The 23,304-nt window shown below is 45.2% G+C and overlaps 1 protein-coding gene across 1 annotated transcript in view; it reads right to left on the reverse strand.

Annotated features, from left to right (window-relative positions):
• Positions 1 to 22,580, reverse strand: part of slc15a2 (solute carrier family 15 member 2) — a 107,028-nt gene extending 84,448 nt beyond the window's left edge. The window contains exons 1-5 of the mRNA XM_041201225.1: positions 22,517 to 22,580; positions 21,082 to 21,143; positions 14,012 to 14,099; positions 13,029 to 13,170; positions 8,650 to 8,742 (exon numbers count right to left, since the gene is read on the reverse strand). Coding sequence (XP_041057159.1) covers positions 8,650 to 8,742; positions 13,029 to 13,170; positions 14,012 to 14,099; positions 21,082 to 21,143; positions 22,517 to 22,580 — 449 coding nt within the window. The remainder of the gene's footprint in view (positions 1 to 8,649; positions 8,743 to 13,028; positions 13,171 to 14,011; positions 14,100 to 21,081; positions 21,144 to 22,516) is intronic.
• Between the last annotated feature and the right edge of the window lie 724 nt (positions 22,581 to 23,304).

Raw genomic sequence — 23,304 nt, forward strand, 5'->3', positions numbered from 1 at the left:
GATACGACACGAAAACTTCCAACAGAGGGCGCTGGTGAGAAGTGACTGAAGCATTCTGGGAGAAGTCATCGCAGCCACCGTGACTCAGGAGGGAATCGAGGAGGACCCAATGTCAAAGAACGGAATAGTCCCAAACATTACATTGCTGTAGTGTTTCCATCCCTCCCTCCACCTCAAACCTAAACAAAAAGGGAGAGGAAGAGGCAGTGCCCTCAGGGGTGCACCAGACCTGCGTTCTGAAAGTGGATTTTAAAGAAAAAGCAGCTGATTGGCGAGTAAATCCTGGGAGCAGACTCGGAGGGAGGAGCACCGGAGCGGTGAATATAAATCTAGCTTACCTCAGGGATTTGCAGCCTTGTCTCCGGGAGCAGACTCGGAGGGAGGAGCACCAGAGCGGTGAGTATATATTTAGCTTACCTTGGGGATTCACGGCCTTGTCTCCAGGGAGCAGACTCGGAGAGAGGAGCAGCGGGGCGGTGACCTCGGGGCACAGAGTAACTGAAGCCAAAACTGAAAAAGTGACGTCACAGGAAAGCTGTGACCTGATTGGTTGGTAGGAAATCTGCAGCAAATTTGAAAAAAAAAACCAATGCAAAGCTATTTAATTAATTAAGTAAGTCGAGATGGCTGGGCAGGTGATGTGCTGTAGTTGTATGATGTGGGAGCTGGCAGATCCCATTACGAGCCGCAGTGACCACATCTGCAGCAAGTGTTGGTTGCTGGAGGAACTCCTGCTCAGAATTGATGAGCTGGAGTCTGAGCTCCAGACGCTGCGGCACATCCGGGAGGGGGAGAGTTACCTGAACGCTTTGTATCAGGAGGCGGTCACACCCGGTAGACTAAGTACCTCAAGTCCGGACAATGGTCAAGGTCAGCAGGGTGTGACTGCAAGTGAGGCAGGTAGAGGGATCCTGTGTTCAGGAATAGAGGAGCCTCAGCTCTTGACCTTGTCCAACAGGTATGAGGTACTTGCTCCCTGTGTGGATGAGGAAGAGGGCTGTAGGGAGGATGAGCCAGCTGACCACAGCACCGTGGCACAGGAGGCCATTCAAGAGGGGGGAGCAAAAAGACAAGTGGTAGTTGTAGGGGATTTTATAATTAGGGGAATTGATAGCTTCCTTTGTAAGCAGGATCGAGAGTCCCACATGGAATGTTGCCTGCCTGGTGCCAGGGTGAGAGACATCTCTGACTGGCTTGAAAGGATATTGGAGAGGGAGGTGGTGGATCCAGTTGTTGTGGTCCACATCGGGACAAATAACATAGGTAAGACTAGGAAAGAGGACCTGTTTGGGGATTATCAGGAACTAGGAACTAAATTAAAGAACAGGTCCTCAAGGGTTATAATCTCCGGATTACTACCCGAGCCACGTGCAAATTGGCATAGGAACACGAGAATAAGGGAAGTAAACACGTGGCTAAAGGAGTGGTGCGGGAAAGAGGGGTTCCATTTCGTGGGGCACTGGCATCAGTATTGGAACAGGAGGGATCTGTACCGTTGGGACGGTCTCCACCTGAACCGATCTGGGACCAATGTTCTAGCGAAAAGGGTAAATAGGGTGGTCAACAGGACTTCAAACTAGAAAGTTTGGGGGGGGAGGGGTGGCGGGGAAGGGTAACTCCAAGAAGTATGACAAATGGGAAACAAAGCAGCAGGTTAGCATGTGGGGGGGTGGATTCAACATCATGGAAAATTATGAAAAAACTGAAAAGAAAGGAGAGCCCAGGAGAGGCTATTAAAGTCTCCAGGACACAAAATAGGACAGACTGTTTGGAAAGGGCTAGGAATCTAACTTCAAGCACATCAGATAAAGGGACGACAATGAGAAAGGAGATGGGAAATACTCGTGTTTCCGCTAGTGTGATGTAAGGGAAGCATAATTATTTTAAACAAAAACAAAATAACTGGGAAAAACTCAGGTATGGCAGCATCTACGGATAGGAGCACAGTTAACGTTTCGAGCCTGAAATGACCCTTCAACAGAGCTAAGTAAAAATAGAAGAGAGGTGAAATATAAGCCCCTTAAACCAGCTTATATTTCACCTCTCTTCTATTTTTACTTAGTTCTGTTGAAGGGTCATTTCGGGCTCGAAACGTTAACTGTATTCCTCTCTGCAGATGCTGTCAGACCTGCTGAGTTTCTCCAGGTTATTTTGTGTTTGTTTTGGATTTCCAGCATCCGCAGTTTTTTGCTTATAACTATTTTAAGTTTTCTGGACATTTACCTACACTGTGTGTACAGGGTGGGGATAGTTGGAGGCGGGGTGGGGTGGGTGTCTTCAATTAGCTCAGTTGGCTGGCTGTGCTTCAGAATAAGACCAAGAGTGGGATCTGATTCATGTACTGGCTCGGGTAGACTGGGCACTTGCCTCACTCACTGCCCGCTTCCTGCGAGTGGAAGGTAATGGCAAACCAAAACTGATCAACCTGCAAGAAGTTAGCTCAGGATGAAGCATCAGCAGACAATGAGCCAAGTGCCTGCCTTTGGACATGTGACTGAATGAGAATTTTTGTGTGCATATTCATGTGTACACTCCCATACAAATGTATTTAATGGTATGTGTGTGATGGGCATTAATCCTCAAGGATCTTGACACCTTCCAGGACAAAGCAGCCCACTTGATTGGCAGCCCAACCACAAACATTCAAACAGTGCGTGTGCATGTCCCTGCTTGCACATGTGTATCTGTGGGGGTTGGTGTGAGAGCGTGTGGACGTGAGCGTGTGTGTCTATGTTTGTGTGTTGCTTAACCTGCAAGGCTACGGACCAAGTGCTGGAAAGTGGGATTAAAATGAGTGGCCAGCTTTTTATTTCTCTTTTGGGCTGGCACAGGCACGATGGGCTGAATGGCCTCTTTCTGCACCGTAACATTTCTCCGGTGTGACTGTGGCTCTGAGTGTGTATGTTTCTGAACGGCTGTGAACTCAAGTGTCTTGATGTGTGGGTGTGAGTCTGTGTAGTGTAGACAGACAACTATGGACTGCGCCTACACCAGATTCTGGCTTTTGTGTTTACAGCAGGTTAGGTCATCACCAAAATCCCTCAAAAAAACATCCTCACACCACCCACCCTCTCCAACTGGCTGACCACCTTGCCCTCCCTAAGATCTTCCAGCATGCTGTCCCCCTTTTGATTCTGTGCTCACCTATCTTAAAAGTTCAAATTCCTCCAGTTTGTATTCCAGCCTTCTCCATTCTTTCCCCCTAATGCCTCTGCACATTTTTCTACATTAAAGGTGTTCCAACCCAGAAAACCAGTTTGTGAAAGATAAAACCAAAGCCAATATTCACACTCTTTTTTATTTATTTACTCATTGCAAGTATAGACCTCCTAACCCAACAAGCACAGTTTTTGTCTCTGTCTATTTTGTAATGAATCCCAATTTTTTAAAAATTCATTTATGGGGTGCAGGCATCACTGACTGGGCCAGCATTTATTGCCCAAGCCTTATTGCCTTTGAGATGGTGGTGGTGAGCTGCTTTCTTGAACCACTGCAGTCCATGTGGTGTAGGTACACCCACAGTGCTGTTAGGGAGGGAATTCCAGGAAATGACCCAGTGACAGTGAAGGAACAGAGACATATTTCTAAATCAGGATGGTGAGTGGCTTGGAGGGGAACTTGCAGGTGGTGGTGATCCCAGTGTCTGCTGCCCTTGTCCTTTTAGTGGTCGTGGGTTTGGAAAGAGCTGCCTAGGGAGCCATGGTGAGTTCCCGCAGTGCCTCTTATAGATAATACACACTGCTGCCAATGTGCAGGGTGGAGGGAGTGAATGTTTGTTGCTGGGCTGCCAATCAAGCTTTGTCCTGGATGGTGTCAAGATTCTTGAATGTTAATGCCCATCATATGCCTGCAACTAAATACAATTTGTATATGATTAACAAAAGGCATAAATTCTCAGGGTAATATGATCACTCTGGCAAAAGTCAACGTCTGTGGCAGTGATCATAGTGCATTATCCCCCATTTCATCACCTTGTTTTGTGATGTTAATCTCAGCTGCGTATATTAAGATTGCAACAATAAAATGATCCCTTATTGAAATATTCATCAAATTATTGAATACATTATCTTTGCAATTTTCTCTATTCTATGTCTTATAGCTTGGCCTTTTACTTTTTCACCCTTAACTAATATTTTACTTATTCAATTAATAAAAGCAAAAACTGTGGCTGTTGGAGATCTGAAATATAAACAAGAAGTTCTGGTAAAGCTCAGCAGGTCTGGTAGCATCTGTGGAGAGAGGAACAGAGTTAGGTTTTCGGTGAAGAAGAGTCATATTGGACTCAAAATATCAACTCAGGTTCTCTCTCTACAGCTGCTGTCAGACCCCCTGAGATTTTTTTCCAGCAATTTGTTTCTAATTTACTTATTTAAACATGTCTACAGTTTACGAAAACTGTAGTAATTTACTTACACAAGACATTTGTGAAATAATTTGTGTGCTATTTTATTGTTTCTACTTGAGGGGAGAGGTTGATACCATCAATTTCAGATAATGGGCAAAAGAAGCAAAGGGAGATAAGGATCATTTATTTTGCATAGTGAGTTTTTATGATCAGGAATGCACTGTGTGAAAGGCTGGTGGAAGCAGATTCAATAGTATCTTTTGATGGAAATTAGATATATAATGAAAATAGACTTACATTTTATCTAGCGCTGCCTGGGAGAGCGGTGGAGGCGGGTTGCCTCACATCCTTGAAAAAGTACCTGGATGAGCACTTGGCATGTCATAACATTCAAGGTTATGGGCCAAGTGCTGGCAAATGGGATTAGGTTAAGTAGGTCAGGTGTTTCTCACGTGTCGGTGCAGAGTCGATGGGCTGAAAAGCCTCTTCTGCACTGTGTGAATCTGTGACTTTCACAATCTCAGGACATCCCAAATCATATCAAATGGTGGAGCAGGCTCGAGGGGCCAGATGGTCTACTCCAGCTCCTAATTCTTGTGCTGTTGTGTTCCTGCGCTCAGATCACTTTGCAGCCAAGTGAACTGTTTTGGTATGTGGTATATGTGAAAGGGAGAAATTTGCAGGGCTTTAGGGAAAGAGCTGTAATTCGATAGCTCATTCAAAGAGCCAGTACCAATACGATTGGTCAAATGGCCTCGTTCTGTGCCATAGAGATTCTATGATAAATCAGCCCACAATTTTCCATCCACAAACATGAAAAAAATCAATCTGTCTTACATTTAATCTAGACCTTGATCAATTTACGGAGGGAAAAGCTAACAGGAGGAGGCCCCAAACCATGTTCAGAGAGTGAGGAAAGGTGGCCAAAAGCTTGGTCTAAGGGATGGGTCTTGAGAACACTTTGAAGAGGCAGGGGAGAGAACAGAGGGGTAACCAGACTTAGACTGTTTGTTCCAGAGAGTGCAGCTGGGGTTGAGACTAAAGATAAAAGGATAAGCTGAGGCCTCATCTCCCATCATAGTGAGGGAGGAGCTGGCCAGGATTGACTGGGAGATGAGCCTAGCAGGAAAGACAGTGGAACAGCAATGGCAGGAGTTTCTGGGAGTAATTTGGGAGACACAGCAAACATTCATCCCTAGGAAGAAGAAACATACTAAAGGGAGGACGAGGCAACCATGGCTGACAAGGGAAATCAGGGACAGCATAAAAGCTAAAGAGAAAGCATACAATGTGGCGAAGAGCAGTGGGAAACAAGGGATTGGGAAGCCTACAAAGACCAACAGAGGACAACTAAAAAAGAAATAAGGAGGGAGAAGATTAAATATGAGGATAAACTAGCCAGTAATATAAAAGAAGATTGCAAGAGTTTTTTTTAGATATATAAAGGGTAAGAGAAGGGCAAATGTGGACATTGGGCTGCTGGAAAATTATTCTGGAGAAGTAGTAGTGGGGAACAAAGAAATGGCGGAGGAACTGAATAGGTACTTTGTGTCAGTCTTCACAGTGGAAGACACGAATAACATCCCCAAAGTTCAAGAGAGTCAGGGGGCAGAGGTGAGTATGGTGGCCATTACCAAGGAGAAGGTGCTAGGAAAACTGAAAGGTCTGAAGGTGAATAATCCACCTAGACCAGTCCCCAGAGTCCTGAAAGAGATAGCTGAAGAGATAGTGGAGGCGTTAGTGGTGATCTTTCAGGAATCACTGGAGTCAGGGAGGGTCCCAGACGAATGGAAAATCGCTAATGAAATCCCCCTGTTTAAGAAGGGAGTGAGGCAAAAGATGGGAAATTACAGGCCGATTAGCCTGACCTCGGTTGTTGGTAAGATTTTAGAGTCCATTATTAAGGATGAGATTTCAGAATACTTGGAAGTGCATGGTAAAATCAGGCAAAGTCAGCATGGTTTCATCAAGGGGAGGTCATTAGTAGGTTAGACAAAGGATAGCCAATGGATGTTATCTACTTGGACTTCCAGAAGACCTTTGACAAGGTGCCGCACAGGAGGCTGCTCAGTAAGATAAGAGCCCATGGTGTTAGAGGCAAGGTATTAGCATGGATAGAAGATTGGCTGTCTGGCAGGAGGCAGAGAGTGGGGATAAGGGGGTCCTTCTCAGGATGGCGGCCGGTGACTAGTGGAGTTCCACAGGGGTCAGTGTTGGGACCACAACTTTTCACTTTATACATTAATGATCTAGATGAAGGAACTGAGGGCATCCTGGGTAAGTTTGCAGATGATACAAAGATAGGTGGAGTGACAGATAGTATTGAGGAGGCTGGGAGGCTGCTGAAGGATTTGGACAGGTTACAAGAATGGGCAAAGAAATGGCAGATGGAATACAACGTGGGGAAGTGTGAGGTCATGCACTTTGGTAGGAAGAATAGAGGCATAGACTATTTTCTAAATGGGGAAAGAACTCAGAAATCTGGAATGCAAAGGGACTTGGGAGTCCTAGTCCAGGATTCTCTTAAGGTTAACTTGCAGGTTGAGTCGGTAGTTAGGAAGGCAAATGCAATGTTGGCATTTATTTCTAGAGGACTGGAATATAAAAGTAGGGATGTGCTGCTGAGGCTTTATAAGGCTCTGGTCAGACCACATTTAGAATATTGTGAGCAATTTTGGGCCCCATATCTCAGGAAGGATGTGCTGACCCTGGAGAGGGTCCAGAGGAGATTCATGAGAACAATCCCAGGAATGAAAGGCTTAACATATGAGGAATGTTTGAGGACTCTGTGTCCATACTTGATGGAGTTTAGAAGGATGAGGGGGGATCTGATTGAAACTTACAGAATACTGAAAGGCCTGGATAGAGTGGACGTGGGGAAGATGTTTCCATTAGTAGGAGAGACCAGGACCCGAGGGCACAGCCTCAGAGTAATGGGAAGACCTTTTAGAACAGAGATGAGGAGAAACTTCTTTAGCCAGAGAGTGGTGAATCTATGGAACTCATTGCCACAGAAGGCTGTGGAGGCCAGGTCATTGAGTGTATTTAAGACCGAGATAGATAGGTTCTTGATTGATAAGGGGATCAAAGGTTACGGGGAGATGGCGGGAGAATGGGGTTGTGGAACTTATCACCAATGATTGAACGGTGGAGCAGACTCGATGGGCCGGATGGCCTAATTTCTGATTCTCTGTCTTATGGTCTTAAAACTTGCCATTGCAGCCGGCGGGTAAAATGTCTTTCTTCATTCCTGCCACCGCGCTGAGTCCAAATCTGGGATGGTGCCACCCATTACCTCTTTGCTGCTTGTGGGAGCTTGCTGTGTACCAATTGGCTGCTGCATTCCATAGATTACAATAGCGACAACTCTTCAAAAAGCCGTAAAGTCACTGAGACATCCTGAGGTAACTGTTGTAATTGCCATTACAATCAATTGATGTTTTCACTGCTTGGCTTTATTTGGCCCCCTTCTCAACATCTTTGTTTCCCTTCTTGTTGAATGGTGAAATGAAATGACAATTCCATTAACACTCATCAGCTTCCAGCACCTGCAGTGCCTGGTCGTTGGATTTTTGAGGCAGGTGTATACCAACTCAACATCGCTTTTTTCACACTGTCAACCAAAGTCAAAAGGCAGGGTTGCCAAATCTCTCAGATTGTACACTGTGCCAGGTTCATGGAGCAGCTTCCAGAATATTCTATTTGAGATTATATAGATTGACCACCTTCAATTTATCAGCTGCCTTTGGGGTGGTGGGGGAAGAAATCAGACAGCGCACCTCCTGGGGTAAGGGGTAGAGAACCATAAAAATAAAACTTGCATTTATATAGCACCTTTCACAGCCACAGGACATCCCAAAGCACCATGGGATTGCATACATCCTGTTGAGAGGGTAGGTGGAGCCTCGGCTTAACATCAGCTGTCCTGTGCGACAGTAGTGGTGTTATCACCAGACTAGTAATCCAGAGACCAAAGGTAATGTTCTGGGAACCTGGGTTCAATTCGCACCATGGTAGATAGTACAATTTGAACTCAATAAAAAAATCTGGAATTAAAAGGTCTAATGATGGCCACGAAACTATTGTTGATTGCCATAGAAACTCATCTGGTTCACTGACGTCCTTTATGGAAAGAAATCTGGTCACAGCATCGTGTAGCTGACTGGTCTGACATGGTTGAGCAAGCCACTCAGTTCTCATGGGCAATGAGGGGTGCTCGGCCAGCATTCGTTGCCCATGAACGAATTAAAGACTGCACCAGAGTGTTAGAGCACCACAGGAACATCATGATTTTTTTTACTCACACATGCAGTTTCTGGTCACCCACGGTTGGAATTGCACCAATGGACTTCACAATATGACCGATAACATACACAATGGAGAGGATGATGATGGTTCTGTTTGGGAGCAGAAGAATTAAAATCAAAATTTATCATTAAAATAAATATAAATATTCCAGGTAACACATTTCAATGCATAAATGGTTAAGTGTGGTATAAGGGTATCTGGCATAACAAGGGTTAATGTGGGACCGGTAAACGGCACCGCCCACAGGGTGATGTAAAGAGACACATGACCTGAGACTAAAGGGAGTTGTGGACTGGACAGAGACCTTTGTAAAAGTAAAGCATGGAGTTAGCTCATAGCCTGTGTATGTGTACATAGCTATGTATTGTCAATGAACACTTAATGTTTAACTGTAAGAGACTCAAAACCTCTTCATGAAAGACCTCCCAAATATACAGCATACAACAGTACAGTGAGCTGCTTGGGATATCAATGTTTGTCTATAGGTTTGACCAAATGTTAGATTCAAGTCACAAAACAACATGGGGCTGGATTTTACGGAGGGGGGTGGGTTGGCGGGGGCTGGGGGGTGGGGGGGGGGTTGTGCGGCGTATTGATCGCATTGTCCCAAACTGCCCGATGTGAAACAAGGCTGCCCCACCCTGCAGCTTTAACACATTCCGGGCGGCCTTAAGGAGATGGGGAGCTGCCAACTTAATCTGATTGGCCGGCAGCTTTAGCACTCTCAGGCTGCTGGGACTGCAAGTAGGCCCCAGGATGAAGACAACGTGGATCCTGGAGAGTGAAAATTCGGGGGTATTGGACAGGGAGGGATCAGGGAGTTGGGGTGGTGGTTGGAGGTGGTGGCAAGGTGGGAAGTGACAAAAGCTGGGTAACATCTGGCAGGGGTGCCCTTTCAGACCATTAAATGGCAAGGCTTATCATTTTAATAGGTGATATGGGTTCCAGGAAATGTCCAGCTCCAGAACATTCTCTTCTCTTCCCTACTCCATCGTGGATAGTCAGCAGCAATAACAGCAGCAGTACCCACAAAACAGAGAGATACAGCTTGTTGGAAAGGAAAGAGTTAAAGAGGTGAAAGGGGCAGACCAAATGAGAGGGGGGAAAGACAGAGAGAGAGAGACAGACAGAGAGAGAGAGAGAGAAAGACAAAAGAACGTGAGAAAGAGAAACCTCAAGAGGAAAGAAATGAGCAAGGGAAGAAATTAGGACGAAGGGGATAGATTTATCCACTGGAATTTAGAAGAGTAAGAGGCAACTTGATTGGAACCTTTAAGATCCTGAGGGGTCCTGACAGGGTGGATGTGGAGAGGATGTTTCCTCTTGTGGAAGAATCTAGAACTAGGGGTCACTTTTTAAAAATAAGGGGTCGCTCATTTAAGACAGAGATGAGGAGAATTTTTTACTCTCAGAGAGTTGAGAGCCTTTGAAACTCTCTTCCTGAAAAGGCGGTGGAAGCAGAGTCTTTGAATGTTTTTAAGGCAGAGCTGGATAGATTCTTGATAAGCAAGGGGGTGAAAGCTTATCGGGGGTGGGGTAGGCAGGAATGTGGGGTTCAGGTTAAAGTCGGATCAGCCATGATCTTACTGAATGGCAGAGCAGGCTTGAGGGGCTGAGTGGCCTAATCCTGCACCTAATTCGTACGTCCGTATGTGTTTGTGGGATTTAATTTTTTAAAGAGAGGATTGTTAGGACATGGAATACAACAGTGGAAGCACGATCCTTAATTACTGTAAAAGAGAGCCAAAAAAAAATAATGAGGCAATATTTAAAAAGCTATGAAGAAAGTGGAGAGCGATTTCAGAGATCGGGATTGGCTCAACGGTGTGAAATTCTCTGAAAGGTAAAACAATAGCTCAGCATCTTCTTTCGAATTGGCGTTTCGGGGCCTGGAGGAGGCGCAGATGCCATCCTGCCTCGAGGAATACAACTTAAAGGCTCGGACAATAAATCTCTAGCGGGAGGGCATCCACCTTACCCCTCTGAAAGAGCACTCTCTGTGAAGAACCGTTAAACCAAGATTAAAAAGAAATAATGACACAATTGAACGGGAAACCATCACGTTAAAAGAAAAAACAAGAGTTTGGGTTGCAGGAGGTTTTCGGATTTGATCTGCTGGCTGAGAAAATACGAAACCAAATTTACTTAAAGGGAGGGAAAAAAAAAAGCAGGTCTGATGGGCCGTGTGGCACACAGTGGGCGGGATTTTAGGCTGGCAGGATTTTACGGTCCCACCGAAATCAATGGACTTTTGAACGGCTTGCCGCATTTTACACCGTGACTGGCTGTAAAATTCCACCCCATACTCCCTGTTCCTATTCTCCAGCCTGAGTGACGAACAGCGAAACCCATTTACTGAGAGTAGCCAAGTTAAAGAGAGCCTTAGAAATGAAACTACACTGTCCAAATAAAACGTCTACTGAAACAAATGGACTAACTATTGTGCTGTTTGTTTATTTATGGCAAATTGAAGAGATAATAAATTATGCAATATTAATTTATAACCATGTCCCGTCATGGCAGAATTTAAATCCAATTAATAAATCTCGAATGTAAAGCTAGTCTCAGTAATGGTGACCATTAAATTATCATCAATTGGCATATATTAAAAAAAATCTGGTTCACTAATGTCCTTTCAGGAAGGAAATCTGCCGTTCTTACCTGGTCTGGCCTACATGTGACTCCAGACCCACAGCGATGTGGTTGACTCCTAACTGCCCTCTGAAATGGCCTAGCAAGCCACTCAGTTCAGTAATAATAACGATTAAAAAAAGGCTGGTATTTCTAAAGCTCCTTTCATGACCCCAGGTTGTCACAAAGCGCTTTATAACCAATAAAGTACTTTTGGAGCATAGGTACTGTTTTATTGTACGCAGCACAGCAACCAATTTGCCCTCAGTAAGGTCCCGTGAACAGCAATGTGTTAATGACCAGTTAACCTGATTTTGTGATGTTGATGAAGGGATAAATATTGGCCTGGACACCAGGGAGAACTCCCCTGCTCTTCTGTGAATAGTGCCATGGGATCTTTTATTTTAGACTCATGGACGTTTACAGCACAGAAGGAGGCCATATGGCTCATCCTGTTTGAGCAGGTCAACCAAGATCTGACTACACTAAGACCATTTTCCAGCGCTTGGCCCATGGCCCTTGAGGCTATGGCAACGCAAGTGAATATTTAATTTTGCCCACCTGGAGGGCAGGTGGAAACTCAACATCTCATCCAAAAGACAGCACCCCTAAGGGCGCGGCACTCCCTCAGCACTGCACGAGAGCATCAGCCTGGATTTTTGCATTCAAGCCCTGGAGTGGGACTTGAACCCTGAAACTTAGTGGCAAGTGTGCTCTCAGCTGGGCATTGCTGACACAATTTAGGTTGAGTGTTTTTGCTATTCATCTAAATTTCTGGCAGGGCTGGCACTTATTGCCCCCAGAGGGTGACGTTCAGCATCCTTCTTGGGCCACAGCAATCCATGTTGCAATGGCTCACAGGGTATGAAGCAATCACCTGGAGTCGCGGTTAGACCTTTAAAGGTTTACACCTTTAAAGACCACTTAACACAGGCACATTGAACGTGATTTGTCACGATGGTCTACGTAACGGGTTAACATTCTTATGGCACTCCATTATATAACAAGGATGTTCCACAAGGATGTTCCTTCTGTGTCGGGATCTTATCCTCATGGTTTTCATCTCCGCTCTGAGCCACAGCTTTAATTGAACTGCTTAATTGAACTGCTGTCATTGCTCAGTACAACCTGTAATCCTAAACCATTTAGAGCAGATTAGGGGCGCTCAGGTACACAGTAGGCAATCAAACATTAAAGAAATGATATTCACTTGTAATTGTTCTTGTATTTAACAGTTAGGAAGCACAACCGTCTCTGCCCTAAATAAGCAGTGCACTTATGATAAGAGGCTATAACCGATAATTTGGACCAGGCTTTAATGCAAATGTTTCAAGCGCTGGTGACTACACTTGTCGCAGGACTTTGCACCACTAATGATTTTTTTTTCTCTGAGGTGTGGGCATATTTGAGAATGGTCACAGGGAAATGCTTTTCCTTGATTTTAGCTTTGTTTCTTTGGCCAGGTTCCAAGCCGCACAGACTGAAGAAAAGCACCGCAACGGTCATTAGTTGGTTGCTCTTGGGCACTGCCTCGCGGTCAACCAAACATTAGCAAGAAGCTGAGAGTGGTTTGACCGACTCTCCTCTTGGGCCACGCTTGGTGTGGTAGAATCAGGAGCAAAAGGTGTGCATTAGGAGTGAGTAACCAACAATGAAAAAAATTGCAGTGTTGGCGGGCGGGTTCATGTCATCACAAAATGAAGAGAAAAAGAAAAAGATATTCCATAAAAAGATGCCATCTCACTTAAACTTTCCCAACCAGGAATCAGCAATGAGAGCTCCCATAACCGGTGTGAAATAGGCCAGTCCAGTAAAGGCGTGGAAGATGGCAGTGGACAGGTCATCATCCCAATGAAGGAAGTTCGTTAAGTAGAGGGTGAGAACAGCTGAAATGCAATAGACATATGAACATAAGAAAGCAAGGAATGAAAATGGGACACCTAGTTGATCAACCCTGCATCTTCCAGAAGGTACAAACCCTGCTCAGTGGAGTTAGTGTTAAAGGGCACTGCAATTAGCTTCAAGGTCCCTGGATAGGTATCAGATGTGATTTGGGTGGTAACGCTTGTGCCTCTGTGTCAGAAGGTTGTGGGGTCAAATCTCTCTCCAGAGTCTTGATGCCATGTACAATCTAAGCTGAACACTTGAAAGCAGCAATGAGAGGGCACCTCACTGTTGGAGGTACCTCTCCCATATCATTAAAACTGATCAGCTAGTCATTTTCTCACTGCTGTTTTAGGGAGCTCACTGTGTTTCCAACATGTCAACTTCAAAAGCACTTCATTGGCTGTCAAGCGTATTGGGATGCACAGAGACTGTGAAAGGCACTACATAAAATCAAACTCCTTCTTTCTTTCAGACCCCACAGTTTGAGAATTCAGGTTTAGATATCTGAGTATCCATGAAGCTGTCTGATTGTCGTTAAAAACCCAACCGGTTCATTAAGCTTCTTCAGAGGAAACCTGCTGTCCTTACCCAGTCTGGCCTAGATATGACTCCAATCCCAGGCTAATGTGATTGCCCCTTAACTGCCCTCTGAATTGGCCTAGTGAGCAACTCAGCTGTATCAAACAAGTCTTTCAAACTAAGACAGAAGCAGTACAAGAGGTCCCTCCGCCATCTTCATGGAACGACCAAGTGTGGGCCATAAATGCCGGCCTCCCCTGCATCCCAAAATAAGGAGATTTATTTATTTTTTTTAAAATCTGTAAAGATCAAAAAACATACCTTTCATGCCATAGAGGGAGAAGCGCTCACAGAATTCATTCACCACCACGAAGAGAATGCTCAGCGGGTAATTGCTTCCACATAGCCTCTGTGGGAGGCAAAAGAAGAAAGTTCCCAAGACAATTGCATTACATTAAGCAAATATATCGGTAAGTCAGAGCATGTGCAACATTGCTGGGCTTCAGCTGTGGCCCAGCTATTAGCACTTCTGCCTCTAAGTCAGAACGTTCAAGACCCACGCCAGAGACTTGAGCACAAAACCCAGGGTGTCACCCTCAGTGCAGTGCAGTGCTGAGAGAGCGCTGCACTGTCATGGGCGCTGTCATCCAGATGAGGCGTTAAGTCGAAGCCCCACCTACCCTCTCAGGTGGGTGTAAAAGATTCAATGGCATGGTTCTGCAGGAGAGTGCGGGCGTTTTCCCCGGTGTCCTGGCTGATATTTAGCCCTCAACCCACAGAGGAACTGGTCACAGAAACATAGAAAATGGGAGCAGGAGTAGGACATTCGGCCCTTCGAGCCTGCTCCGCCATTCAGTATGATCCTGGCTGATCCTCTATCTCAACGCCATACTCCTGCTCTCTCCTCAGATCCCTTGACGCCTTTAGAGTCTAGAAATCTATACCCATCTTAAATATATTCAGTGACTTGGCCTCCACAGCCCTCTATGGTAGAGAATTCCACAGGTTCACCACCCTCTAAGTGAAGAAGTTTCTCCTCATCTTAGTCCCTGTACCCTGAGACTGTGACCCCTTGTTCTAGACACCACCCCCCCCTCCAAACCAGAGGAAACATCATCCCTGTATCCAGTCTGTCCAGCCCTGTCAGTATTTTATATGTTTCAATAAGATCCCCTCTCATTCTTCTAAACTCCAGTGAATATGGGCAGAGTTGGCCCAATCTCTCCTCATACAACAATTCTGCCATCCCAGGAATCAGTTTGATGAACCTTCGCTGCACTTCCTTTATGACAAGTATATCCTTTATAAGGTAAGGAGACCGAAATTGCACACAGTACTACGGGTGTACAGCTACAGTACAGCTACAGTAAGACATCCTTGCCTGTACTCAAGTCCTCTCACAATGAAGGCCAACGTACCATTTGCCTAAGATAATGGAAAAATACTGTGGATGCTGTAAAGCTGAAACAAAAGCAGAAAATGCTGGAAAAACTCAGCAGGTCTGACAGCATCTGTGGAGAGAAAGAGAGAGCTAACGTTTCGAAGCTGTGTGGCTCTGAAGAGTCATATGGACTCAAAACATTAACTCTGTCTTTCTCTCCACAGATTCTGTCATCTGCTGAGTTTTACCAGCATGCTTTTTGATACCATTTGCCTTCTTAACTGCTTGCTGGACCTACATGCTTGCTTTCAGTGATTGGTGTACAAGAATACCCAGATCCCTTTGTACATCAACATTATGACATTGCTGTCTGTGGAACTTGCTGTGCATAAATTGCTGTGTTTTCCAGATTACAGCAAGGATACACTTCCAAAGTACTTCATTGGCTGAAAATTGCTTTAGGACATTCTGAGGTTGTGAAAGGCGCTATATAAATGCAAGTTCTTCCTTCCCTTATTCAACCCTAATGATAGGAGGTGTAATTTCTTTGGGGCTGAATTGTCTCGGTCCTGTGGAGATGGGTTTGGAGACGGCGATGGACGGTGGAGGGGGGGCGTGCGTTGGTGGTGGGTGCAGGCAGGAAAATAGGGGGGAAGCCATGTTGGGACGGCTCCCTGTTATCTTCCAGGCACCAAGGAATTTCCCGGGGCAGGATCCACAGCCCACTCCGCGGAGGCAGGCAACTAATTAGGACAATCAAGGCCCCACTTTCAAAGGCAATGGCACTTTCACACTGCGGGGAGTGCCCCCTTCACCCCACCCCTGCTGAGCGTGGAGCTTGGCGGCTCCTTGGAGGCAGCTTCCTGCAGTAGGCCGAGGACGCACTGGAGCTAGAGGAAGGAACCACCAGGATGGAAGGCTGCAGCTGCGGCCAAAACCAATCCCATGGAGCGGTTGCCCCTCGGCACTGATGGTTCCACCAGCCGTCGGCCTCTTCGTTCTCCAATTTGCAAAAGGCAAATATCTCCGTGCTGTGGCACCCTCGCGGTCAGCCTTCTGCCTCAGAAATGCCCACCTCTCTCAGTGGGGCTGCCATGCTAGCCCCCTGATTGGGCTTCCGGCCTTGGGAAACCTGCGCCCCCCCCACCCTTAAATCGGATGTGGAATATGGGAGCCAATTCGAAGGCTGCCTCCCCGGAAGGGTGTGTGCGGCGGGCACCCTGACAACATGCATAGGCTCAGAGTTCCCCCATGTTCCCAATGTCAGGACCCTCGCGGCTGGTGGAAAATTCAGCTCTTGGTTGCTTGTGCAGCACCATTAAGACTGTGCCACGGTAACGCAGTGTGATCCTGATGTCCCCTATCGAACATGGATTGGGGAATTAACACCCCAGCTCTATAGCTCAGCGTCGGCTCTGCGTACCCCACTCGACTTGAGAATTCCTACCCCATGGAAATGTGAGAGGGCTGGCTGCACAATGCAATACCTGGATCCTGTATCCTGCCCCCTTCGTTTCCTCAGCTCCCTTCCGAATGGAATGCAAATTGTAGGCGGGTGTTAGGTAGGGAGCTCCGGCACATAAATCTTTTTATAGAACTCACGAGCCTGGTGTTTAGCAATAAAATATTCAGCCATTGTAGGTCAGCATGTGTCAGTATCAGTTGACGAATCGGAGATCAGAACATTAGGCGTGGAGTGGAGTTATCTGGAGCACGCCATCTGCAGTTTGCAGTGCACAATGACAGCCTTTTAGAAGTTTGTTTTCAATCTAAGCGGTTGGGGTTTTTATTTTAAACAATGTAAAACAAACACTGCCCGGCTCTGCATTGCTTTCTAGAACATCGGGTTATAAAGTACAGTGATTATGATACAGGACAAGCAAGCGTTGCTGAGTTCACGTCCCATCCTTTTCAATGAAAATTAAAGAGCTTGCATTTATCTAGCTAGCAGTTTTCTGGACCTCTCAGGAAGCCACAAAATGCTTTGCGACTAACGAGGTACTTTTGAAGTGTAGTCACAGCAAGATTTGACAAGCAGCAATAAGATAATGAACAGACAATCTGTCTTTGCAATGATGGGTTGTGGGATAAATATTGGCCATGCAGTACATGGAGGAGAACTCTCCCTGCTCTGCTTTGAGATAGGGCCATGGGATCGTCTATATTCACCTATGGTGGGAGATGAGGCCTCAGCTTATCCTTTTATCTTTAGTCTCAACCCCAGCTGCACTCTCTGGAACACACAGTCTAAGTCTCGTTACCTCTCTGTTCTCTCCCCTGCCTCTTCAAAGTGTTCTCAAGACCCAACCCTTAGACCAAGCTTTCGGCCACCGTTCCTCATGCTCTAAACATGGTTTGGGGCCTCCTCCTGTTAGATTTTCCCTCCGTAAATTGATCAAGGTCTAGATTAAATGTAAGACAGATTGATTTTTTTCATGTTTGTGGATGGAAAATTGTGGGCTGATTTGTCATAGAATCTTCATGGCACAGAACGAGGCCATTTGACCAATCGTATTGGTACTGGCTCTTTGAATGAGCTATCGAATTACAGCTCTTTCCCTAAAGCCCTGCAAATTTCTCCCTTTCACATATACCACATACCAAAACAGTTCACTTGGCTGCAAAGTGATCTGAGCGCAGGAACACAACAGCACAAGAATTAGGAGCTGGAGTAGACCGTCTGGCCCCTTGAGCCTGCTCCACCATTTGATATGATTTGGGATGTCCTGAGATTGTGAAGGTCACAGATTCACACAGTGCAGAAGAGGCTTTTCAGCCCATCGACTCTGCACCGACACATGATAAACACCTGACCTACTTGACCTAATCCCATTTACCAGCACTTGGCCCATAGCCTTGAATGTTATGACATGCCAAGTGCTCATCCAGGTACTTTTTCAAGGATGTGAGGCAACCCGTCTCCACCACCCTCCCAGGCACCGCTAGATAAAATGTAAGTCTATTTTCGTTATATATCTAATTTCCATCAAAAGATACTATTGAATCTGCTTCCACCAGCCTTTCACACAGTGCATTCCAGATCATAAAAACTCACTATGCAAAATAAATGATCCTTATCTCCCTCTGCTTCTTTTGCCCATTATCTGAAATTGATGGTATCAACCTCTCCCCTCAAGTAGAAACAATAAAATAGCACACGAATTATTTCACAAATGTCTTGTGTAAGTAAATTACCACAGTATTCGTAAAGTGTAGACATGTTTAAATAATTAAATTAGAAACAAATTGCTGGAAAAAAATCTCAGGGGGTCTGACAGCAGCTGTAGAGAGAGAAACTGAGTTGACATTTTGAGTCCAATATGACTCTTCTTCTCCGAAACGTTAACTCTGTTCCTCTCTCCACAGATGCTACCAGACCTGCTGAGCTTTTCCAGAACTTCCTGTTTATATTTCAGATCTCCAACAGCCGCAGTTTTTGCTTTTATTAATTGAATAAGTAAAATATTAGTTAAGGGTGAAAAAGTAAAAGGCCAAGCTATAAGGCATAGAATAGAGAAAATTGCAAAAATAAAGTATTCAATAATTTGATGAATATTTCAATAAGGGATCATTTTATTGTTGCAATCTTAATATACGCAGCTGAGATTAACATCACAAAACAAGGTGATGAAATGGGGGATAATGCACTATGATCACTGCCACAGACGTTGACTTTTGCCAGAGTGATCATATTACCATGAGAATTTATGCCTTTTGTTAATCATATACAAATTGTATTTAGTTGCAGGCGTGTGATGGGCATTAACACTCAAGAATCTTGACACCATCCAAGACAAAGCTTGATTGGCAGCCCAACAACAAACATTCACTCCCTCCACCCTGCACAGTGGCAGCAGTGTGTATTATCTATAAGAGGCACTGCGGGAACTCACCAAGGCTCCCTAGCTAGCTCTTTCCAAACCCACAACCACTACCATGTAGAAGGACAAGGGCAGCAGACACATGGGAACACCACCACCTGCAAGTTCCCCTCCAAGCCACTCACCATCCTGACTTAGAAATATATCTCCGTTCCTTCACTGTCACTGGGTCATTTCCTGGAATTCCCTCCCTAACAGCACTGTGGGTGTACCTACACCACATGGACTGCAGCGGTTCGAGAAAGCAGCTCACCACCACCTTCTCAAGGGCAATAAGGCTTGGACAATAAATGCTGGCGCAGTCAGTGATGCCTGCACCCCATAAATGAATAAAAAAAAATTGTGATTCATTATAAAATAGACACAAACAAAAATCGTGCTTGTTGGGTTAGGTGGTCTATACTTGCAATGAGTAAATAAATATAAAAGAGTGTGAATATTGGCTTTGGTTTTATCTTTCACCAACTGGTTTTCTGGGTTGGAACACCTTTAATGTAGAAAAATTTGCAGAGGCATTGGGGAGAAAGAATGGAGAAGGCTAGAATACAGACAGGAGGAATTTGAACAGGGAACTTTAAGATAGGTGAGCACAGAATCAAAAGGGGGACAGCATGCTGGAAGATCTTAGGGAGGGCAAGGTGGTCAGCCAGTTGGAGAGGGTGGGTGGTGTGAGGATGTTTTTTTTGAGGGATTTTGGTGATGACCTAACCTACTGCAAATACAAAATCCGGAATCTGGTGTAGGCGCAGTCCATAGTTTTCTGCCTACACTACACACTCATGCTCACGCCCAAACAGACTCACACCCACACATCAAGACACTTGAGTTCACAGCCATTCAGAAACATACACACTCAGAGCCACAGTCACACCGGAGAAATGTTACGGTGCAGAAAGAGGCCATTCAGCCCATTGTGCCTGTGCCGGCCAAAAAGAGAAATAAAAAACTGGCCGCTCATTTTAATCCCACTTTCCAGCACCTGGTCCATAGCCTTGCAGGTTAAACAACACACAAACATAGACACACACGCTCACGTCCACACACTCTCACACCAACCCCCACAGATACACATGTGCAAGCAGGCACATGCACACACACTGTTTGAATGTTTGTGGTTGGGCTGCCAATCAAGTGGGCTGCTTTGTCCTGGAAGGTGTCAAGATCCTTGAGGGTTAATGCCCATCACACACACATACAATTAAATACATTTGTATGGGAGTGTACACATGAATATGCACACAAAAATGCTCATTCAGTCACATGTCCAAAGGCAGGCACTTGGCTCATTGTCTGCTGATGCTTCATCCTGAGCTAACTTCTTGCAGGTTGATCAGTTTTGTTTTGCCATTACCTTCCATTCGCAGGAAGCGGGCGGTGAGTGAGGCAAGTCTACCCGAGCCAGTACATGAATCAGATCCCACTCTTGGTCTTATTTTGAAGCACAGCCAGCCAACTGAGCTAATTGAAGACACCCACCCCACCCCGCCTCCAACTATCCCCACCCTATACACACAGTGTAGGTAAATGTCCAGAAAACTTAAAATCGTTACAAGCAAAAAGCAAAAAAAAAAACTGCGGACGCTGGAAATCCAAAACAAACACAAAATAACCTGGAAAAACTCAGCAGGTCTGACAGCATCTGCAGAGAGGAACACAGTTAACGTTTCGGGTCCGTATGACCCTTCAGCAGAACTAAGTAAAAATAGAAGAGAGGTGAAATATAAGCCGGTTTAAGGGGCTTATATTTCACCTCTCTTCTATTTTTACTTAGTTCTGTTGAAGGTTCATTCGGGCTTGAAAAGTTAACTGTGCTCCTATCCGTAGATGTTGCCAGACCTGCTGAGTTTTTTTCCCGGTTATTTTGTGTTTGCTTAAAATAGTTATGCTTCCCTTACATCGCACTAGCAGAATCACAAATGCAAAAAGAGTAAGCTCCAGAAAGTTATAAAATGCCTTTAAAAAGCCCGGCGGATTCTGAATAAGTCCCCTGAAAGCTGCAACTAAAGTTCAAGAACAGCTGTTCGTTGCTAACACCGACAGCGCTCTCGCCGCTTCAATTCAATCTCAAATCATTTTTTTTTAATAAAAACCAGCCTTTTGAACTCAATCACTTTGATGGAACTACTGACCGGTGTTGGCTTCTTGGGAGGGGGGAGATCTTTTGGTACCTCGCCATCTGCGGAAGAAGAAACTGGTGGGGGGAGAGAGAGAGATAGAAAAAGAGGCAAAATTAACAGTTACATAAACCTGAGCTATAAGTGCGCCTTTGAAAACAAGTACATGCTTGAAAGAGACGCCTCTCGGAACATATTAATTGGCACATTGCAGAGGTCCACACTAAAACTCTAAAATGAACAGGATTCCCACTGACAAGTCAAATAGGAGCAAGAAACTCATCTGGTGAAAATATTGAACCGGTGTCACATACCTATCCTGTCCTTTACCATTTTGGAACAGAAATTGGGAAAGTTTACAATGACTTGTTGCAGCCTTTCTCTCTCTCTCTCTCTCTCTCAGCAGTCACGCCGATTGTCAACTCTGCGCCTCTTGCCGTTGTAGCTGCTTTCTGTTAATGCTTCACTTCTGGTCTAGTGATCGACAGGATCTAGGAGGCACTGACCAATGGATTTTGTGGCACTGTCTGACAAGTCCCGAAACCGAGCCGAGGATTGTCCACGGGGACCTTTGAGCACACACACACACACACACACCCCTTCCAAAAATGGAAGTAAAGGGGGGACGGAATACCTCTGCCTTATTTCTCTGCGATGTTTGAACTCAGTCCAGTCAGGTTCGGCTGGCCTTTGGCGAGCCAACGATACTCGTATCCCTCCTGGAACACTGCCCCTATTTAGGAAGTTGCCATCTTTTAAATCAAATCCACACAAAAGAACATTTTTTTCCCCTCTGGACCTTTACAAGGAGTGGGGAATTGGTCAGTTTAGAACAGTCCCAAGCTGCTGAATCCTGATTGAAAGGGTCCAAATGTTTTGCATTGGTATACGAGAAATGTCTTTTGTGAGGGTTTAATTAATAAAAAAAAGCAAACTGCAACTTCAGAAACAGGGGAAACTCGGTTACGTTTTTTTTGGACACTTATTTTTACCCAAGGAGATAAATTTCTTCCTGAGAATCCCACACTCAGCAGATTCCGGTTTCAGATTGAACTGCCCTATAGTTATGGGCACAGGATTAAAAACTTTGGAGTCGAAAGTACACAATTACTTTTGTAAGTGCAGTTCGCTGACTTCATCTAGTGAAAGCAGCAGGCATTTTACACACAGCAAGATCCCGGAAACATCAATGAGCAGGAGTGGGTGCTCTTGGAGAGGAGGGTTGAGGGAGGGCCAAGTTACTCTGCCTTCGGTAATGGTGCCACCATATCATTCGTGTACACCTGCACCATCAGCCAGGCTGGACCACCTGATCTGACAGACCCTCAGAGAATGCAGCAGTCTGTCAGAAGACAGTGCCTGTGTGACAGGAAAAAAAATGGACATTTTCATCTGCCACGGTTTCACCTCTCACACCCCTCCTCCTAATCTGTGCCTCCTCCAACGCTACCACTCTCCGAGAACTCTTCCTCCAATTCTGGCTCCTTACACATCCCTGATCTTAATCGCTCCATCGTTGTCATCCATAACCTACAGCTGCCTAGGCCCTAAGATCTGGAATTCCCCTCACTGAACCTTTCTGTCTCTCTACCCTGCCCTCCTCCTTCAAAACTCTGATTAAAATCTGCCTCTTTCCCCAAGCAGTCACCTTAAAGCCTTCTTATGTGGCTCTGTGCCTGATGTTGTTTTTGACTCATTGCACACATGTGAAGCACCTTGGGATCTTTTAATATCTTAAAGGCACCATCTAAATGCAGTTTATTGTACTTTTAGCTGTCACTTGATATCCAGCCATAGTACATAGTAATATAGACAAGAGTAAAATTTCAAAAGTTGCTGAGGATACCAAAGATGGAGGAGTGATAGTGAAGATGATAGCAATTGACAGCAATAGGGTATGGCTAGGCTAGCAGAATGGGCAGATAAGTGCCAGACCCAATTTAATACAGAAAAGTATAAGGTAATGCATTTTAGCAGAAGAGATAGGGAGAGACAATATAGACTTAACAGCACGCTTCCAAAGTGTGCACAGGAACAGAGGAGCCTGGGGGTTCTTGTGCGTCGATCTTTGAAAGTGGGAGGGCATATTGAGAGAGTGATTAGCAGCTCATAACATTTTAGGCTTCATAAGTAGAGGTATTGAGTACAAAAGCAGGGAGGTTATGCTGAACCTTTATCAAGCTCTGGTAAAGCTCCAACCATCTTCAGCTGCTTCATCAATGACTTTCTTTCCATCAT

Source organism: Carcharodon carcharias, chromosome 12 (genome assembly GCF_017639515.1).
Source record: "Carcharodon carcharias isolate sCarCar2 chromosome 12, sCarCar2.pri, whole genome shotgun sequence".
Classification (NCBI taxonomy): Eukaryota; Metazoa; Chordata; class Chondrichthyes; order Lamniformes; family Lamnidae; genus Carcharodon; species Carcharodon carcharias.